Raw genomic sequence first — 17,647 nt, 5'->3', positions numbered from 1 at the left:
AGGACAACCCTTCAGTTTGCTCAGGATGTGTTCTTAATAAAATCTGTTATTTGTTTTCTTTGCAGACTTTGGCGTTAGCGCATTTCTGGCCACTGGTGGTGACATTACCAGAAATAAAGTCAGGAAAACTTTTGTGGGCACACCTTGCTGGATGGCACCAGAAGTTATGGAACAGGTGAATTGTTTTTCCTAGCGTCCTCTGAGCTGATCTGCACCTGGAATTCCCTGTGTCAGCAATGGCCGTATTTCCTTCAAACTCAGATGATAATTTGACATCCTATAGGGCTTTCTTAAAACCACAGGATTGTCTTTGATTTGCCCATTGCAGCCAGGCTTGTACTGGGGACTGTTCAGGTATTCAGTAGGTTTTTGCTCTGTTGCTTCTCTTCATGCTGGTACCTAAGGTAAGGATGAGACAGCTCAGCTGTTGCATAAAGAGGATTAATCTGCCCCTCCCTCCTGCCTAAATGTGAGTTGGAATATAAATAGTTTCACCCATGGTAAAAGGGCACTTACCCAGCTCAGTAACATGCTCTTCTGCATTTGAAAATAGGAGAATTCAGGGTAGCTAATTGCAACATGTCAGAGTGAGGAGTTATTACAGTAAAATAATGTGTAGTGGATTTTTTCAGCTATTTAGTTTCTCTTGGCTTATGAGTATCCAGAATGTAAACACTGAGGAATGCTTGCCTCTCCCCCTTCCTACTCTGCAGTTTTTGGCTAGCTCAAAGATGTCATACTTCTTCCCATAAGGTGAAGATATGTCACTTTTTGTCCTCCCCTACTTCTAGACTAAACTACAGGGTTAAGCTTTGTCTGTGTGACTACTGATGAAGGCCACCTGGAAACTTGGTTTAAAGTAAAATGTCACGGCCCATTTCTACGCAAGATCCACAAGCAAAATCGTGCCACAGCCCCAACAAGGCATTTTGAGGTTGCTGTCTATTGCACTGATGTTCAGTGCCATAAGCATTTTGAAAATTGTCCCTTACCGCCTTAAAAAGCTCAACTCGGTTTGATTTTTGACATCAGCACCAAGCAGAAATACAACTGGCTACAGATGTTTTTCCTTTTTCCTTACAAAAGAATCTTTGAAACAAAAATATTTTGGGAAAACATTGACCCACTTTGTTACTTTTTTCCATGCTATTTTGAAGTTCAGGAGGATCTTGAGACACTCTGCCCCCGGCCCCCCCAATAAATATATATTTAAGGTGAAATGTAGCTAAAACAGTGGTAAAACTTGAATGCATTTTTTTTTCCTATGTCTAAAACTTTCTAAATAAAACTGAAGTATTCAGTGTTTCCAAGGCTGGATCAGTTATCCCTTGCTTTTCTGTTGTTGGTGTCCTGTCCTGGTGCACCTGGCACAGTCGGCTGGCCAGGACCTAACGATGCTGCTCCAGGCTCATTGTGGTTAGGATGGCTGCAATCCACAGGACAACAGGGGGGAAAAAAGATCTTAAGGAGGGTGCTAAAAAGGGAAAGTGAAGGTTTTAGGGACAAAGAGTGGGGGTTCTTGATGCAAAAGATGTGTTTCCTAAGGAGGTAGATTTTTTTTCTAGGGATTGCAGTACTTCCATGGAGGCTGTGCACATCTAACTTGTTGTGAATGTGAGATGGTAAGGAGATATTTTGGATGCTGACGTGAAATCCTTCCATGTCCGTTTGTATCATCTTGCTGTCTTCCAGCAGGTGTCACTCTGAACCGCCGTATCCAACCTGGGAAAAAGGGAGAAGGGGTTGCTGTAGGTTAGCCTTCGATATGTAGATATTATCGACCCAATTCTGTCTGGTTTACTTCAGCATCATTAAGTTCCTTTAACATGTTAATGCGTGATAGCCTGGCATTGGCTTTTAATGTACATTCACTGGACAGATTCATGGCAAAAAAAAAAAATTGAGAAAAATAAATGTTGATGTAAACTAACTGCAGGGTGGTGACTAAGATGTATTAGATGTCAAGATGTACCACTCTAGACAGTTTTGTACTTCGTAGCTTTCATTTACAAGCAGGATTATATGATACAATTGGGAAAAAAAAAACCCACTAAACAGTTAAAATCTAAGTGGGGAATGGGGAGTTATACAGTGTATAGAAGCGCTGCAAGACTAACTGAAAGATAAAGCTAAGATATGTCCCAAAGTTATCCTCAAAACCTAAAAATAGTGTGTGAGGGGGGAAAAAACCACCCTTAGATATCTGAGCTTGTTTGGTTAAATTACTTGAAATCTGTTCATACTCATGGCATCCATAAACTGCGGCACTTCAAGAAGCCTTTTGGGCCCTTAAGGATCATGAAAACGATGCCTACAGAGCTGATAAAATTAGTGCAAGATTTAAACCCCTGTTGCTATAATAAATTTCAGTTCAACTGTAGTATTATATGAAAAATAGTGTAAGAGTTTTTTTTGTTTGTTTGCCAAAATTCAAGATTATCTTAAAGATAGTTGGGGAAATGGTTTTGGCTCTGTCACAGTAAGTGTCTTTCCAAAGCTCGTTAGGTTAGCTGAACACAATATCCCTATTAGCTTTGCTCTGATTCAATAGTCATTTTTCCATAGTCTAGCGAGAAGGAATACAAACCATTTGAAGCGGCCAAAATGCTTTGATTTTTGTAGCTGCTCTTGAAGTTAGTACATAATGTCTCTCCCCTGCAGTGGAGAGAGCAAGTGCCAAAATATTACCTAATGATAATGAGGAAGTAACTGCTTTGGCATATGAAATATTTTTTCCTGTGTATGAGGGGAAGTAAATGCTATAAATTTTCCTGAACAAGTCTGTGTTTAATGTCAAGTGCAGAAGCTACTGTTAATTAGTGAAGGGAAATATTAGTCTGCAGACAGGAACGAGGGGCTTTTTACTGAGCTGGTGTGTACTGGCGTTTCAGGATCGAGCCTGTTTTTGCAGTCAGACTGATTAAGCGGTTGACTAAAAGTGTAGTGAGGCATATGTCCCGAGGGGATAACGGTCCATCTATTAACTATGAGACTTTCATTATACTGTTTAATGACTGTGTCTTTGTGTAGAAGTCAGAGCCTGGGTTAACCCAGTGCCCCTTTATGTTCTACACATGGAGAGGTTTATGGCAGAGCAGTCCTAGTTGCACAGTCTACAGCTATAATTTTCATCAGACTATGACTTCTAAAAAAGGCTCTTCCAAGGTATAAGGAGCTGTGGGGAGAGGAGGGAGAAAATAATCTTTCTATCTCTTTAACACTGTAGTGCCGGTCTTTTCAAATTTGAGGGGAAAGGAAGGAAAGAGCAAATGGATGTGTAATAGGCTAAAGAAAGAGATTGTAGTGTAGGATAGCAAGAGGCACATGCTAACATCCTCTAATGTTTTTCAGGTCAGAGGATACGATTTCAAGGCAGACATTTGGAGCTTTGGGATCACTGCTATCGAACTGGCTACAGGGGCAGCTCCTTACCATAAATCCCCGCCAATGAAGGTGAGCAGGTCTCTAGATAACTTGTGCAAGATAAAGGATTAGTGTGTTCTGTGGGTGTTTTCAAGAATTTGACCAGCATGCTTTCTTAAAGAGTTTGTCCTCTCAGCTTGCACTTGCGGATCAGGATGTTCTTGGATTTATTTGAAAACACTTTTTAAAAATACACCGCTTAATCAGCATTGTCTGAAACTGTGCATAGTTCTTATTTAGATCCTGAGTCTTGCCAGGGTCACCATTCTTGGGGAAAGTGCTGTGTGTTGTAATCCTAGAGCCTCTGAAGGCAGCAGATGTTTTTAGGGCTATAAATAATGATAGAATCAGAGGATGTTTTGGGCTGGAAGGGACCTTTAAAAACCATCTATTTTCAACACCCTGCCATGGGCAGGGACACCTCCCACTAGCCCAGGTTGCTCAAAGCCTCATCCAGCCTGGCCTTGAACCCCTCCAGGGATGGGGCATCCACAGCTTCTCTGGGCAGCCTAGGCCAATGTCTCACCACTCGCACAGTAAATAATTTCTTCCTAATGTCTAGTCTAAATCTACCCTCTTTCAGCTTAAAGCCGTTGCCCCTTTTCCTGTCACTCCACCCCATGATCAAGAGCCTCCCCATCTCTCCTGCAGCCCCCTTTCAGCACTGGAAGCTGCTCTAAGGTCTCCCTGGAGCCTTCTCTTCTCCAGGCTGAACAACCCCAACTCTCTCAGCCTGTCCTTGGACAGGAGGTGCTCCAGCCCTCTGACCATCTTCATGGCCTCATCTGGAGGTCATCCAGATGGTCCATGTCTTTCCTGCACTGATGTTATCTGGGATCCAGTGACACTGGGATGGTGACCCATTCCCTCTCTTGCAGGGATAATCCTTCTTGATAACTCTCAGGAATCCTGTTACCAGTTATCCAAAAGAATGTCTTATATTGTTTAACACCAACACGGTCCTGTCAATCACTGAACCAGTGGAAGGTACCACATCAGTATGAAACGGTGTGGTATCAGCAATGTTAATTTCATTGAATTTGAGGTGGAGGAATTGTTCTTGTTTAAACACTGACTCTTGAAAAATCTTTTAAAAATACCTTTAACTTCAGTTCACTGTATAGTTTGGCTAACTTTCCCTATTTCCTGACTCTTGAACCACGAGCTGCTTCCAACATGCTGCTTCAAGGAGTCTACATCTTAAAGTTAACAGAGTTGACTTCATCAGTTAGGTCTGAAGCATCCTGCCCTTCTCTACTGAGCTTTGAGATCTTTTTCCTTAGTCTCTTTGTGAGATCTGATGAGACCCTATCTCAATCACAAAACTTTGAGTGTCTTTGGCCTGCACTTTTTGAAGGCTGCTTTGCTTCTGCTCCTGGGATGCATGCTCCCTCTAATCGAGCAGGAGGGAGTATAGCTTATGGTTAGACTAGGTACCTGAGATACTGAGCAGCTGAGTGGCTTAGAAATGCCATTAGAGTTCATACTGTATTGGTGATTGTGGCAGAGCAGCGAGGGGTTAAGGGAAATGCGTTGCTGGTTTAGCTATTGCTGTTTCCATTGATACTTCCTTCTCTGCTGTGATTATTGGTAGCATTTTGCAGTAGCTTCTGTAAGATGTACTTCTCCTTATTGTGTTTTGAATGCACGGTTCGCAGCTTTGAATACAAAGATTTCCTATTTAGCAACGTGTGATTTCATAAGGTAGATAGAGTTATGAATCTCCGATTCAGTTAGGTATGGGTTCCAGTCACGCAGTCCAAGAGGACTTCTGTATTTTATTTATTGAATGTAATTGTATTTCACTGCAGATTAATTCTGTTATGCAGCAAAACGATCCATGCATTAAGTGACCCTCCAAGGAAAGGGAAGAAAGCAGGGAATTCTGTCATGGGCTGTATAATTTCAGCTAGATTGATGGGTTCTTGCTGCCCTAAGCAATATAGCTGTTGAAAGCTATTTAAATGTGCTATGTGCTGCTTCCTTTTCTAAAAATAGATATTCATCTGTATGTAGGTGACAAGTGAAAATGGAAATGAGTAATTTTCTTCCTTTTCCTTCAGAATATCTGAGTGATTTGAATGAAATAATCAGTTTGGCTTTGTGGGTGCTTGTGTGAGAAATGTCTTCACCTGCTGTCGCGTTGCTACATGGAAGGGAACATTCATTTTTTTTTTTATTGCTCTTTTGCTTTTACATGAATTCCATTTCTAGCTAAGTAGTACCTGCAGGGAGATCTAAACAGAGCGTTTGAATCAAATGCCTTGCACAACTCCTTATCTCAAATGAGGAAGGCTGGTAGAAGCTCTGCTGTGCTTCCACCTTTAATCACACCAAACAGGTCTGAAAATGCATCCCGACCTTGTCTGGCCCTCAGACTGCACCATGGGCCAGGAGATGCGGTGGAAGGCAGTAGCATAGGCTGTTGGGTATAAATTAGCCTGGATTCTGAAGGAAATGAGGTGGAGGTAACTCTAGAACTTCTTGTATGAGCCTTCAGCCTCTCAGCTGACAGTCTGAATTTGCAGAGGTGTAAAAGTTTTGAAAATCATTGTTTCTACAAAGTTAGTTGAATGTGGGAAGCAGAGGGAAGAGGGTAGACCCTGTAATTGTCTTGGGGAGAAGGTAGGTGAGTTTTTGCTGTCTAGTCTAGATTTTAAGAAACTTCGCTCTGAGCTCAGTCTACCATCAGAGAGCTGTTGTAATGAAACAGTTCTTTTTGACTCAGATGCTTGATGAAAATACGTGTCAAAATACAGTGCTCCTAAGACCTGTCTCTAACAAAGGCCAAGAAAAATCTCATTGCCAATAGACATAATTCTTTCAGGTTTTGATGCTGACGCTACAAAATGATCCTCCATCTCTGGAAACCGGTGTGCAAGATAAGGAGATGCTGAAGAAGTATGGAAAATCATTTAGGAAAATGATTTCGTTGTGCCTACAAAAAGACCCTGAAAAAAGGTAAGAACTGGTAACACCAAAATAAATTAAAACCAAAACAAAAACACAAACCTCATTGTATTCCATATTTTTTTTTAAAGTTGTTACACTCTCTGCCCTTCCAGCCTTTCGGTCACAAGGAACACAGCAATCTTGCTGTGTGGCAGCAAATTCTCTTGGCTGTCCTTATTTTTAAGGATAAATACCTGGCATCGTGCCTGGCCAGGGCACACATCTTCCATTTGGGTTAATGAGAGTGCATCCCAGTCCACTGCGTGTGTAGTGCCATTCTCCCCCTTGCCACCTCCAGCAGGTGACTGCAGTTCATGTTTTGTTCCCGGTCAAAACTGCTCTGTGTTCATAAATCAGAAATTACAGATTGGGCAATATGTGTTTACTTGGGAAGCTTTGTAAATAAACCTTTTAAAATTTACCAGTGCAAAGAAGGCTTTCAGCCTAGTTTTGACTTGCTCAATTGTAAGTAATATTTGGTTTGGGAGACGGGAAAGAAATCAGGGAAAACTCTGGCAAATTTTACCAGTGTGTTTCATCAATACAGATTGCTTAAGTGACCTGACAACACTTTCAGTCTTCCTTGTAACAGTAGCTTGACTACTCAGTGATGTTAGAAATACTACCAAGCAGGTGGTGCCTATGTTGTGGTTCCCAGGAGAGCATCCTATCATTATGTTATGGCATCATTCAAAGCTGCACAAGGGTCTGGCTGTCTACAGCACTGTTCAAAACTCCCAGTCTGTCACATAAGAGAGCTCGGATGTATTTCTGTGGAGGACAGTCATAGCATTTGCCAGTCTCAGTGAAGCTCTTTAAAGGAGTGTTCCTCCTGTATTAAAAATGAGTGTTCCTTAAAATGCAAAGGTCAAGGAACAAGCATTCACACAGATCAGTTTTTATACCTCTTAGTTTTCTTTTTTTCCTCAGTAAGCAAACTAATTCTGGAAAGGGAAGAGTCCCTTCATAAAAAAATAATAATGAAGACATTTTTCAGTTCTCTTTTGTGATGGATCCAGGAACAAAGGCTTCTTATGCGTCGTGAGATGGGATCTCTCTCTTTTAATAAGCTTTACACTTGAAATGCTTAATGAATCCAGTGGAGTGCTTGATAAATGCTGATAGCAGGGGTTTTCTCCCAGCATGATGTTTTTTCTCCTTTCTAAAGCATATCCTAGCCCTGCAGGTTAGAATGTCTACTGATCAGAATTAAACATAATCACTTTGAATCATGACATGCCCGTTCGTTCTTCTCAGGCACCACTAACAGCCACTGTCATCATCCTGACTACAGGAGCAGGAGGCTGGTCCGTAATGAGCAACTTGCAGAATCCGACGTGCTTATGCATATTGTATAGGCTCTCAAAGAGGAGAATTTAGTGCAATTGCTTTTTAATTATTTTGGGGGCTCCCTTGCTATAAGGTGGATGATTTTGGTTAGCCTAGTCTGGGGTGAAATAAACCTTGTGATGAATGGCCTTTGCAAATCACTAATTAAACTCTGTTGCTATTTAAGCCCAGTTTGCAGCGTGGGAAATGCTGTGAGCTGGTACTGTCTCATGTAGGTCTGAGTCTTTAAAAAGCTCCTGAACTGACCAAGGGAGGTCTCTTACTTTCCAGGATTTATCTTAAAGTCGAACTTAAAGGGAAAAATACTTTGTACTTCTTCCTTTTCTATTAAGGTTGATCGTCCTGCCTGTGCTTAATAAAATTAATTGCATATGTATAATCAAGTATCTCTGAAATAGCTCTCTTACCTGCACATGGAGAGTACTGCCCTCTTGCTATAGGTGATGATCCTTCATTTCAATTCTGAGCAAATTGTTTTTGTGATCCTATCAAACTGGCTCTAGTCCAGTACTGAAATGGGAGCAACTTCCCTTCCCCTGCCCTGCCTCTGGATTATTTACTGCTTTTGAACAGAACAGGCTTTGATCAGAATACACTGAGTGCTTAAAACACTGTTACTATAAAAATTACTTGGAATACATTGACTGATTTTCAGGGGAATTGTGCAGGAGAAACCAGTGCCCGTAGGAGATGTAGTGTTACAACAAGATGGAGCAGCCTGGAAGCCTGTTGTGTTGGAAGGGAGCATTTATAATTGTTTTTTCTACATCTGTTTTTATTGACAGACCGACAGCAGCAGAGCTCTTAAGACACAAATTTTTCACGAAAGCAAAGGTAAGAAGACACGTCCTGAACTGATCCGTGCGGAGGCTGTAGAGAGGGAAGTGTGATAGGTATGGTGACAGCTTTATTGGCACGAGTGTGGGCTGTGTCACTTAGGGCCAGCAGAGCTGAGTGTGTTGAATGGGTCATCGTGAACGACCAGAATGAAACCCCTCATCTGTACCTCCTCGTGTGTGCTGCTATTAAGAGAAATTATCTAGAAATTCTTGAGCATTTAAATGGCTTTCAGTGGCTTTGGGGTTGTTTTTTTTTTTTTTTCTTCTCTTGTAATGGTGCCATTCTGGCTGCGTGTCCAACCGTAAAGGTCTCTGTGGTAGTAAATGTAACTTATATTTTAGTAAACTCTGTAATCAGTCTGTATGGAAAGCAGTGAATGAGGCCCACTGTGCGGAGGGCTATGTAAGACTAGTTCACCCGGTGTTGCCTTATGGAAAGCGAAGATCTTCTGATAGAAAATAGTAGGAAACTCCCATTTCTAGCCTTGAAGTGACCTGCCAGTGAGCATTTATGTAATTACTGCCTGGAGATTAGTGCATATGCAATGTGCAGGGTCTTGTTGGGGGAGACAGAAATAATACAGGGGAGAATTTATGTTTCTGTGGGAATGAGGAAATGTTTTCTGATTGCTTACTTTTTCTGTGGCGTGTTTGTGATCAAAATACATAGGTTTTATAGTAGAACATGGATTAAACCATCAAAAAGATATCTGATACCTGGGATAGCACAGCAGCATCACCAATTAATCAAAGTCGTTTTCAGCTCCCAGATTAAGAGGCTTAAATGGAAGCGGCCACATCTAGGTATCTGTACAGGAGCTGGATGCCCTGCTCAAGTTGAAAGAAATCTAACAAGTGCAACCTGGGAAGTCTAGAGAGTGATCCAGTTTATGAAATGTAGGAGCTTGCTTTAGGGCAAGTTTAATTGATGCCTGGACTCTTGACAGTATTAACCAGGTTTTCATTGTCCATAATGGGATTTTAGGCCACTGCATAGTCTGCATCTGTACGCTGCAGACACACTTGGTGTCCAAAGTGTCAAGATGGTTTACACATTGCTGACCTTTCTCCATTCGGTTATGCGAGTTCTGGTTCATGTTGTACTTCATTGTGTGTAAAATCTCCTTCGTGCTTTCATTAAGCTGCTGCAGAGTAACATTTTAGCATATGTGGTGATAGAAAATTAACATGATTGTAAATGAGGCAATACTTAAACTGGCACCTGGAGGGAAAATGTGTGCTGCTTAACACTCGGTGTTAAATTACTTTCATACATCAGCCACTGCCAAACTGACAGCTGTAACTTGAGGACAGAAGAGTCCAACTTCTATACATCTATACTGAACCATATGTATAAATACAGCCTGTGTTATGTAAAAGTAGGTTTTGATAATGCTGAGAGCCACTGTTCAGGAAATGACAGCATGTGTCTTGAGGCTCTGCATCCTACATGCAAGAAGGCATCACGGGGGAGTTGTGGGAGCACTCCATGGGCAGAGATGGCAGGGCACTCCAGCCACATCCCCGTGCTAATGCCAGCGTGCTTGCCTGGCCTGCTTCCCCCACAGCCGGCAGCTTGGCTCTGCAGTCAAGCAGTTGGAAAATCGTGCATCCAGGAGCCCACATTAGCCAGTCCGGAGTAACTTGCTGAAAGGGAAATTTAATACGGTAAAGCATCGCAGCAGTTTCCTAATGTTTCATCTGTTGTGATCACGACATTTACTTCCTCTGTAGGCATCATGTGCTGTACATTTTTTTCAGCCACTCTAACTCCTTTTGCCCTAATTCCTGCATCTCATTACTCCAGCATATAGAGGTTCCTGCATCCTGGCCTGCCTGACATCTGAGGTTTGCCTTTGACAGTTGGACAGGCATAAATTTAGGGGCAAAGTAAAGCAAACTGGCTGGATCCAGGTGGTATAGTATCTGAAAATGGAAGAATGCCAAATGTCTCAGCAGGGTATCGGATGCTGTGATAAGTATAAAAGCATGTTCCCCAGTAAATCAGACAGAATAGTATACAACTCCTCAGTTGTTAATTCTGTATCACTTTGCATTGGGAAAGTGCAACCACAAATTTAGAAGGTATTGAGGTTTCTATAATAATCCTGCTGTAATCTGAAGGAAGAAAGTGGAGGAATGGGGATGAAATAGGTAAAACACTTTCTGCTAGAAATAGCTTAACAGTTTCTGTATCAGAGACACTGAAGGAATCAATTTTCAGCAATGCTGAATGGTATTTTTTCTTTTGCAGAATAAAGAATTTTTACAAGAGAAGATGTTGCAGAGAGCCCCAACAATCACTGAAAGATCTAAAAAGGTACCAAAAACCTCTTGGGCTCTTGCTGTTAGTCATACTAGGTTTTTTTTGTGTTTGTTTTCATATTTTTGATGAGAATTATTGTAGTACAGCATTTTCTAGAGACAGGGCTAGACATCTCAATAAAATACTTGAGCACCCTAGCAGATGGTGCAACCTGAAGGTGTTCTTGTGCTGTTTCTCCTAAAAAAAATTAACTGTAGAAACTGCTTGACATGTCAGTTCTCTTTGTGCTGAGCAGGTCCGGAGAGTCCCGGGTTCCAGCGGACGTCTTCATAAGACTGAAGATGGTGGCTGGGAATGGAGTGATGATGAACTAGATGAAGAAAGTGAGGAAGGCAGAGCAGCAATTTCACAGCTCAGGGTGAGTCCTCAAACTGATAGCTCTCTTGTCTCTGTTTTGCTTTCCTAACGGTGGTATGTCTAAATATCCCTGGGAAGCATGTGGCCGTGTCTGAAGTATGATACACAGTAAATTGTAATCCATTCCCTCAAGTCTGTAGCTGAGCCAGGGAAAGCAGACTGAAGTTTGAAGAAATTGTATTGATTTCTTTTCTGTCATCATTGTGGGACACAGCTGGTCTTGTTTGGGGATGTTGAGTGTAATTGGGAACATGAGTTCAGACAGTCTGCTCCCACCTCAGCATACTAATTCACTTGAGCTGGGGAATTCTCTTTGTTTTTAAGGGTGCTGGCTGTTTGAGGTGCTTTCTTCTGGAAGTGTCAGGAGAGGTTTTGTCCGACTGCTGTCTCCAGGACGGAGCTGAAATCAATAGGGCCTGTGCTTATGGCTGACATCTGAAACACACGGGGCCTGGTTCTGTCCCCTCAGTTACACTGAGATTGATTAGTCCTAGTAGAAAACGTTGCAGCATCTCTGGAGTCACAAGGAGTGATTGATCTAGCACTTGAAAATCCTTCGAAAAACACCACCTCCCTCTCTCCCAACACTTATACAAAAAAACACAAACTCAGACTGACCCTAAGAAACACAGAGGAGTAATGCACAGTGATCAACTAAAAAATGACAATAAATTTCTAGACTGTCTTTGCCCAGTAGTCAGCAGTGTGGATTTTGACTGTAACGGCTTGCTTGTTTCTACAGTGGGAAGTTTGAAGTGGACTATGCATTTTAATCATTCTAGAATTGAATTAATGAGACTGAAGGATTTTCAGAAGAAGCTTTTCAATATGAAAGGGAAAAAAGGCGTTTTTTGTTTGAGGCATTTATTCCTTAACAACTTATTTTCTCATTTCTCTTTCATTGTTTTTTCTTTTACTGGTGATCTGTACAGACACTTAAATGCTAAATTTTACATCTTTCTAGCATCCTTTAAAATGCTGGGTTTTTAAAGGTTACTATTGATAAAGTAATTCCATACTTTGTGGCAACAACTATTGTGACTTTCTAAAGAGCTTACTATATCTAGCTTCATACTGCCCAGTCAAGGAGAATCTCTTGGTAACAGGTGGATACTAATTCTTGATCCTTTATAAGCTGAAATCTTCTAAATCCCTTTTGTGCGTTAAAATATAATAAAGTTTTAGGAGGGAATATTGTAAGAGACCCTAACTCTGTTTCAGAGATTACTTAGAGCTTGTTCTGTTATGTCTCTAGGCTCATAATACTATGATATAGCACTCTTTACTGTGTTTTGAACAGTGCTTAGTTGTTTAATTCCTCTAATGCAGAAAAACAACAGATTGACACACATTTTTATGCCCTTTTGAAGCTTTTTTTTTTTCTTTGAGCTTTGGCGGATATCCTAGTACTGCTCTCTGTTCCGGTCTCTAATTTGGGCCATGTTTGGCCTTTGTTTCCAGGTCTCCCCCTCAAGAAACCTTTAGCCTGTTAGTAAAGGATGGATATTGGAGCAGTAGGTCTCAATTCAGTTACCTAAATGTAGATGTATGTGGCCGTTTTGGAGGCACTCCGTGTAGATATAACACAGAACTTTGGGAGACCTGTGCCTTTCTAGAGGTCGAGAAAGGCACTGTGGCACCTTAGACCTCACTACATGGCTGCTTAGGTACCTAAATCCTGCCCTGGGTGTCTTTCCTCTGCACAGCTTTTGAGTTACTTTTTACAGCCTGAAGATGAAAGGATAGGAACTCCTGTGCACCTCTAGTGTTTGATCCCGTCTTGAGCAATCTTAAGGCTTGTATTTAAACTGCTAGTTTTTGCTGCAGATACGGTGTTGTTGAGGACTGGTGTTAATCCTGTGTTTCAGCCGTATTTCAAATACAGGGTGTGAATTCCACCTGCCTGTAACCCTTCTGCAATTTTAACTAAGTTGTAAGATAGAATAACTTACTTTGACTAGGTGTCACCTTTTTATTCCTACCCATGGCAGAGGGCTTGGATGAGATAAATCCTTAAAAGTCCTTTCCAACACAAGCCATTCTGTGGTTCCAACTACCTGCATTTTACTGCTGTCAGCCTTAAAGAATGGTTTGCAGATTGACTTAATTTGCTAAAACACTTCAGTATTATCCTGCATTAAAGCTTCTACATAAGTGTAAAGTGTTTATATTTTTTGCTTGCCTCCACTTTACGGAAAAAATAGGATGATTTTAATCATAAACATACATAAAAAGTTTATTTTATAAGTCTCTTGCTAGGACTGCACCTGAAAGCAGACAAATATTTATGACAAACAACCAGAAATATCTCCCCAATACATTGAATAAGCTGACTTGCTGGATCCACGTTACCTTTTGGACATAAAAACTTACTGGGCAACTTTGCACTCTTGGTATTTAAAACCTTGAATTCAAATGAGGGCAGTTGTGCTGTGTGAACTCTTCAATCATTCAGCTTCCCTTAGTCAGCAGGTCTGGTCAGTGGTGCATGGTGTGGTCACATTTCACTGGTCACTCACGTCATCTCTGATTGCGCAAGCAAAAGTCAGTTAGAACTAATATATTTCAGCCCATCCCCAAAGTCATCCTCTTTGTGCCTCAGTTAGGTAAACATCTTTTAACGTTTGTCCTATTTCCTTTCTCTCTGTCCATGTTTTTCCTTAGTTTCGCTCTGTTTGCCATTGCTCTGGGTTGGTTAGCTGTGGGGCAGGGCTGGTGTTGCCATACTTGTCTGTACAGTGTCCAGCACACCGGGATCTTTCAGACAAGCTCCTCTTGAGTTATTCTTTGAGGCATCCGGCTACTTTTGGATAAGAGCTTTGTGCCTGAGCGAACAGCGCTGCAGCCGTGGCCTGCAGATGTGGAACATGGCTGTTCATCTCTGGGAGCAACGTCACGTTTTTCATCTTGCCTGGTAACTGTCAAGGGGAGGCTCAACGTACTGAGATGGATTTCAGGCTTTACCTTTCCAGCTGCATGACTTTTATCTTGATACTGTCTGTATATAGTCACTGTGAAGGAACTGATCCTTCTCTTCCTGTCCAGAGGACTTTCTGCAGCTTGCTGTTCTGAGAATGAGAGCTTTTACTTTCTCTCATGGGTCATACATTACAAACTGCTCTGATCTACGTTGATTAAGTTAGTGGTGCTGTTTGGTGAATAAACCAGCTCAAGTTAAGGTAATGAAAAGATGAGAATTATGTCCTTCTGTGAAACTTGCCCTAATCACAACCTGTCTTTTAGACCATTGTATGGAGAAGGACCATCTATTTTATTAATCCCAACATGGACCGAGTCATCCCACCTGTCTGTATCCACGTGATAATTGGACCTGTTAGAAGTCAAAACTGCAGGCTCTCTTAATTACAGGACTTTCCAGGAATACTTGGCAATTCCTTCCTGCTCATGTGAAATAGCTAGTGCCTACTATCTTTATTTTACTGATAAGCAAAGATGGGTCGCGTTGCTTTGACTGCACTTTCCCATCCATTCCACTGGTCTTTGTTCCACTGCTGAACTTGTGTAGAGCTGTTAGTTTTCTGCTTTCTCTCATGGAGAGCATAGCATGATGCAGAGTCCAAGGGCACAGAAGGAGAGCAGGCAAAAGATTTCTTTCTATAAAGCAACACATGTAAGGCTGATTTTTTTTTTTTCTTTGTTCCCAAGGTTTTCTATGGTTTGGCACAGAAGGAGAGCAGGCAAAAGATTTCTTTCTATAAAGCAACACATGTAAGGCTGATTTTTTTTTCTTTGTTCCCAAGGTTTCCTATGGTTTAAGCAAGTTGGTTTGCAAACTAGTTCCCTAAGTATACGAAAGGGATTTGTTTTCTAGCAGAATTCAGCAAGGCAGATTTGTGTGGCTTATCTTTTTCTGCAAGACTTGGGTAGCATAAAATGGGTTTTGCCATACTGGTACACAAGTAATTTGATCCAGTCTGAGTGATCTTGAAGAGTACTGGGTTTTGCTAATGGTTAACAGTGATAGCAGGTTAGGGTATTGTGTGCCACTGTGTAAATATCAACTGCAAGTTCTAAAACATGACTGTGTTTCTGGGTGGTATGATATGGTTTAGGTGACCAGAAAATTGTGTGATGCCCACTTTATTATGCATCTTAATACATATATGTAACTTGAAAAAATTATATAAGTTTCATGTGTTCAGTATGGTTCTGACAAGCCTTTCTAGTCAATAAATTTCACTTTTTCTAGGCAATGACAGCTTTTTTTGTTTTTTCAGTCTCCCAGAGTGAAAGAACCTGTACAGAATTCCGAGGTAAGTTGTAATTGCAAATGGCTTCCCAAAATGATAACTCCTAGTTAATGCTGTTGTTTCGAGCCTTTGAAAAGAAGTGTGAAGTAGAAGCTAGTATCTAGCTGTGCTCTGCTTGAAAACCTCCCTATGAAAGGAAGCGTTGGCTGTGTAATGCCAGGAGGTCTTCCTGAGACAAGTTTGGTGTGTATCTTTTAAACTTTGCTTGCTATCTTTGTTGTAAGATAATGAATTAGTCACAAGAATAATCTAAGCGAAACAACGGTTTTCCAATTTCTTCTTTAAAAACCCCCAACAAAACACAAGTTTAAAATGTCTGTTCTGCATAGTCTAATTCACTGGTTTGGAACCTGTGCTCAGAACTGTGAAATAAATCTGTAGCAGTAATTTGATAGCAAACAAAACTTCAATCGCAGTTTATAATGTACCTTCAGTTCTGTCCTGTGATTCTTACGTTAGGCATATTAGTATATCTTATCTTTCAGTGATAGCAACTGCTTTATCTTCTAGAGACTGTGCTATGTCTTTCTTTTCCCCACCTGTGTAGAAAGATAAACAAAGCTTTCTTCTAGAAATTAGTCTTGCGTTAGGCGGTCCTGTTCTTCCTTCATCTGTTTCCAAGGATTGATTGTAAAGGGAGATCTTAAAGATTACAAATCTGGCACTGTAATTTGACATAAACTCTAAATACAAAGAAAATGCTGAGAACCAGCATCCCTTTGGGATTAATATGTCCCTTAATATATACTGTGATTTGGAGGTGTGCTGCCCAGGTTTTCAATATTCAAGGTGATTGATATTGCCTTCAACTTAGTAGAGTAAGTTGGAGGGCACACTGAAGAACTGCCATCAAGCTTACAGTTCTTTGGCTTCAATGCCACAATCAGTTTCTCTGTTCTGAATAATACAAGAGGTAAAAAAGGTTAAGCTTTCATTTAGCTCTTTTCCCCCACCCCAAATTAATTGCTTTTTTTTTCAAAGGACTGACTTTTGTAAGTCCAATCCTAAACAGTCTTGTGTGTTTTGAAGAACTTAAGCTCTGAGTTGACTTTTCAGTTGAATACCTGGATTGCTCTGACCCTGACATTTGTTTTACGAATGGATAAATTGTTGATTGTTATCTTAATGTTTTGCTAGCCTGTGTTCTCTGAAAGGAACTACGAGTCAAAGCAGAGTTGCTCTGCTGTGACTGCATGGCTACTTGGAAATACAAGTAGGTCTCAGATTCTGAGAAGGGGGGGGAAACTAAAAGATAGGGTGCTCCTGTCTAAGCTAGGATATGATCTGTGTGCATCCAGCCTTGCTAGCTGCAGTGTAATTTTTGTCCAGGATCCACAGTCATGCTGCTGTCTTGGTTTCTTTCCCTTCTTTACTGATGAGTAAAGCTAGCAAATGTCAGGGAAGAAGGGGTCCCTGGACATGAGTATACATTAAACCCCTTAAACACCAACTTGGGGTCAGCGTTAGTGTCGTGGAGGCCTGGGAATGCCCTTGGCACTGAAGTTCTCCAAGTGATTTATGTGTCAAACAAGCACTTTTTGGAAAGCTAATACTTGAGTCACAACTTTTGAGTTCCTTTTCTCATTAAAATGCCTTTTTCCTTGCAGCTGTTCCCATCAGCTGAGCCTCCAGGTCCTTCACTCAATGCTCCAGCACAGGCACCTACTCAACTACCTCAGGCTGCAGCACAAGTACCTGCACAACCTCCAACTGCTGTACCTCCACCCAGTCAGGCTCCTCCAGCAGCCCCAGCAGCAGCCCAGGTAAGTTCAGAAACCAGCTTTCAGCTTTGCATTTAGCTGTTCTATTCCAGACACGCTAAAATGATCTGATTCCATGAAAGTTGCTTGTCTGGAGTCAATTTAGTGCTGCTGCTTATGCAGAAGGGAAGACAGTCAGTGTGAGAGCAGCAGTTTTTCATTCTTATTCTGTGCATGAGCGGTGACTTTTTATGCTGTTCAGGGAGTGGACTCTGGTTTGAGACAAGGTTAAAGGTAAAAGAAAAGGAGAGTCTCGTTTGTGTGGCAGCTGCTTGTTCCTGATGTTTAAGGTGCAGCACAAACAGGTTCTGATTTTGTGTCTCAGCATTACTGGCATCTATGGGATAAGAGTGGAGAGAAAAGTGATAG

General features: G+C 41.3%; 1 protein-coding gene across 1 annotated transcript in view; it reads left to right on the top strand.

The window, feature by feature from the left end:
• LOC104467862 (serine/threonine-protein kinase OSR1-like) overlaps positions 1–17,281 on the top strand; it is a gene marked incomplete at both ends in the record, with an annotated part of 39,972 nt that extends 22,691 nt beyond the window's left edge. The window contains 8 exons of the mRNA XM_010081814.1: positions 66–175; positions 3,352–3,453; positions 6,251–6,384; positions 8,511–8,559; positions 10,819–10,884; positions 11,126–11,248; positions 15,486–15,521; positions 17,126–17,281. Of these exons, the coding sequence (XP_010080116.1) occupies positions 66–175; positions 3,352–3,453; positions 6,251–6,384; positions 8,511–8,559; positions 10,819–10,884; positions 11,126–11,248; positions 15,486–15,521; positions 17,126–17,281 (776 nt within the window). The remainder of the gene's footprint in view (positions 1–65; positions 176–3,351; positions 3,454–6,250; positions 6,385–8,510; positions 8,560–10,818; positions 10,885–11,125; positions 11,249–15,485; positions 15,522–17,125) is intronic.
• Between the last annotated feature and the right edge of the window lie 366 nt (positions 17,282–17,647).

Source organism: Pterocles gutturalis, unplaced genomic scaffold, assembly GCF_000699245.1.
Source record: "Pterocles gutturalis isolate BGI_N339 unplaced genomic scaffold, ASM69924v1 scaffold204, whole genome shotgun sequence".
Taxonomy (NCBI): Eukaryota; Metazoa; Chordata; class Aves; order Pterocliformes; family Pteroclidae; genus Pterocles; species Pterocles gutturalis.
Note: the sequence above shows the minus strand (reverse complement) of the source record. Positions and strands in the feature narration are given on the sequence as shown.